Here is a 3,358-nt window from a genome sequence, read left to right as displayed (position 1 = left end):
TGAAGGCAGGCAGAAATGGACCTTTTTTATTTTTCTCGGGCGACAAACAACAGTGGACTGTCCTGACCAGACCCGACGGAACCAGATAAAACCAGGCTGGGACCTGCTTTAATCAGCACAAACCAGAGTGGAACATAGCAGATCAAACCCGTCCTGACTACACTGAACCAGATGGAACTGGTTTGGGGTGAGCCTGAGTCACAGCAACAAAAATACTGAACCAAATATTGTTACCTTGTATTACCATGGCAACAGCCACAGAATATAGTCATCAGTATGGTTCAGTCAGGTCTGGTCAGATGGCACCTGGTCCAATAATCTCCTACTCCCTTCCTCCCTTTCAAGAAGTGAAGGGATTGAGGGCAGGTCTATTGAATCAGGAAAACAAAAAAGCTGATTGGTCCACAAACATTAAAAGCCCGCCCACCTGTTGTCACACTCCAAGCATCCATTGGTTGCCTATATCATTCGCAACCTCCCCACAAAAACCAAAACCAAAACAAAAACCCAGAGCAAGCCCTTCTCCCATTGGTCACCACAGCCTTTGCTAGGAAAGGCTATTTTTCCAATTAGTCAGTTTTGATAACGTGCCAACTGTCAGTCACTAAGCAGCGGCCAATCAGGTTACAGTACCTGTTGATCGGTCTGGAATTATGAAAAAAAAAAAAAAAAAAAAAAAAAAACGAAAGAATGATGAACAGGGAGATCAACCAATCAGATGACCTCATTCGACAAACAAACTGGAACTGGGAGGAGCTTCCAAGCTTCATATGGAACTTATTATTTTGACATTTTTTTGTTCTGTGTTTTTATCCTTTTTGTCCGTATGTGTGAGCCGTACATCAGTCTACTTCCTTTCTTTTCCCAGCAGCTGATTTCAGTGCAATGCATCATGGAACAATCGATTGCTAAGAAACGGTGTCACTACGAGTGTCGTGTGTGTGTGTGTGTGTGTGTGTGTGTGCGCGTGAGAGAGAGTGTGTGCGTTTGCGTCCTGTTGTCATGGAAACATGCTGCAGGGTTAGCGCTCCAGCAGCAGGGGTGGTGCCGTGTCGCATTGTGGGAACTTGTTTGTTCCATCTTTTTAGCTGGTGTCCATGGACTCCATGTTGGCGGAGCTCGAGTCCCTCTGGATGGAGTCAAAGATGGCCGCAAGCTCCTGATTGGACGAGATCTGGGACTGGAACTCTGACATCAGCGGCGACTTCTCGGCCTCTGGGATTGTCAGCAGAGCGACAACGGCTCGCATTGCTGACCTCTTCAGTTCATCCTGCTTCTCAAACTCCTGTTTCACCGAGTTCGCCTTCACCTGCAGGGGACAGAGAACGTTCACTCTTCAGCTGTAAATGTCAAGGTTTTACAGAAATTTATTTCCCAAAACTGGCCAAAAACACCAGAAAACAAACTGGGCAGGCTCTACTCACTGCTTTAGGGTGCTACCAGTCAGGAGTGGGCGTTTCATGAAACTACAGACCTGGTGTCAGAGAGTTTACGACTGTTTCCCCAGGTGGGTAGCACTCCCCATTACCAGTCAAATGACCAGGACATGTAAGCATGTACCTTGGTGGTGCAGGTGGCTCTCAGTGGTTCCACCAGTCTGTCCAGTCTCTGCAGAACAGCACTGGGACAGAGGGATGACAGTCGGGCCAGCATCAGGAAGGTCAGCATCTGGAAACACAACAACAACAACCTAAAAACACAGTCGGGAATCAGCAGCAGCACAAGCAGATTAGTAGAAGCTGGATTTAGAAGTGCTGCAAGTTTGGGTTTTAATATGTAGGAGATAAAGTCCTAACACAAAACTGCTCCACTTCTGAAGACCTGGGTATCCTGGTACTGATACTAGCAGGAGTGTCTGTGGCGCACCTTAATGTCGTAGTGGTCCTTGAGGCCGTCCTCTACGTGGTTGAGGAAGGTGAAGATGTCGAGTCGGTCCAAGCAGCTGTCCAGCAGAGTGTACATGCACTCAAACGCAGCCTTTCTCAGGTCCAAACCGTCATCCACCGTGTGTTTGAAAGGACCCATCTCCACCTGCAAACAGTCAAATATCTGAGCCCAGTCCACCTGCTGGCGAGTACCTGCGTTTACATCCTTGTGCTCTGGCTGCTCTCACCTCTCTGATCAGCTCCTTCCTCACTTTGGTCTCGTTGTAAAGCTGTGGAAGAACAGAGTCCAGCAGCTCTCGGATCAGACTGGGCTTATTATGGGCCGCGGAGTTAAACGTTACTAAGGCAACACGACGCACGTTCAGATCCGGGTCCTCCAGCGTCTTCAAGAAATCACCTGAGAAATAAAATCAGCCAATTATCTTCAAAGTGGGCTTAACACTGAGCTTCATACTTACTGTAGGGATCTAAGCGTGGTACCAGCCTGAACTGCTATAAATACATTTCTCAAAATTAGAGATGCACTGATCGATCTTTTAACAAGAGGGAAAAAAGCCTTTTAGGGCATCATCTTTCAAAACACACAGTGCTTTGCCGAGTCATCTGGTTTCATGTCCTCGTGTATCTGTCAGGCGTGCGTTACCTATGCAGTTCTTCAGCAGTGGGTCGATGGGCTGTGGCTGGTCAGAGATTGTGAACTTGACTGCCGTTACCACAGAGCTCCTGGCATACGACGAACCTACACACACACACACACACACACACATTCAGAAATCAATCAACAAATGACTACGTCAGGTCCAGTGGGTGTTTCATCCAGAAGTTGTGATTTATTTGTAAATTTTAACCTGTGACACACTTGTTTTGGAGACAGAAGCATTCTGATTGGCTAGGAAGGGCAGACTTTTTAAAATAAGCAATGTTCCTATTGGTCAGTCCTTATTTTTGTCTGCCTGTGGTCACCACTGAAGAGTCACTGATGCAACAAGGAAAAATCACTAAGTCCTAATATCAAAATTTGTAAGGATATATTGATCAGCTAATGATAAATCAGTTAATGGTTGTTCAGACTGACAATTCAAGTCTTTATGATTATCTGACAACAAATAGGAGGATGGTCTGTTTCACTAAATATGCAATAAGCATTCACTGACTTCATTTACATATTTACTATGGATCAGTTTGTTGTCATTATAAAGATTTTCTGTGCTAGTCACAGTTTGTCCATAACAAACACCATGTTCAAGCATAAGGGTGTCCATCAGTGCACATGGCACCAGGACACCTTAGGCCGATGATCGACTTTGTGGTTGTTTCATCTGACCTCCGGCCGTATGTCTTGGACACTCGGGTAAAGAGAGGGGCGGAGCTGTCAACTGATCACCACCTGGTGGTGAGCTGGATCCGATGGCGGGGGAGGAAGCTGGACAGACTCGGCAGACCCAAACGTATTGTGAGGGTCTGTTGGGAAC

At 46.5% G+C, this 3,358-nt stretch overlaps 1 protein-coding gene across 2 annotated transcripts in view; it reads right to left on the bottom strand.

The window, feature by feature from the left end:
- Positions 1 to 3,358, bottom strand: part of cand1 (cullin-associated and neddylation-dissociated 1) — a 37,749-nt gene continuing 34,391 nt past the window's right edge. For both annotated transcript variants that reach the window (XM_020624898.1, XM_020624896.1), the window contains exons 22-26: positions 2,530 to 2,625; positions 2,114 to 2,283; positions 1,867 to 2,031; positions 1,561 to 1,668; positions 1 to 1,309 (exon numbers count right to left, since the gene is read on the bottom strand). In XM_020624898.1, coding sequence (XP_020480554.1) covers positions 1,085 to 1,309; positions 1,561 to 1,668; positions 1,867 to 2,031; positions 2,114 to 2,283; positions 2,530 to 2,625 — 764 coding nt within the window. In that variant the 3' untranslated portion in view covers positions 1 to 1,084. The remainder of the gene's footprint in view (positions 1,310 to 1,560; positions 1,669 to 1,866; positions 2,032 to 2,113; positions 2,284 to 2,529; positions 2,626 to 3,358) is intronic.

Source organism: Monopterus albus, unplaced genomic scaffold (genome assembly GCF_001952655.1).
Source record: "Monopterus albus unplaced genomic scaffold, M_albus_1.0 scaffold341.1, whole genome shotgun sequence".
NCBI lineage: Eukaryota > Metazoa > Chordata > Actinopteri > Synbranchiformes > Synbranchidae > Monopterus > Monopterus albus.
This window is presented reverse-complemented; position numbering and strand designations above follow the sequence as displayed.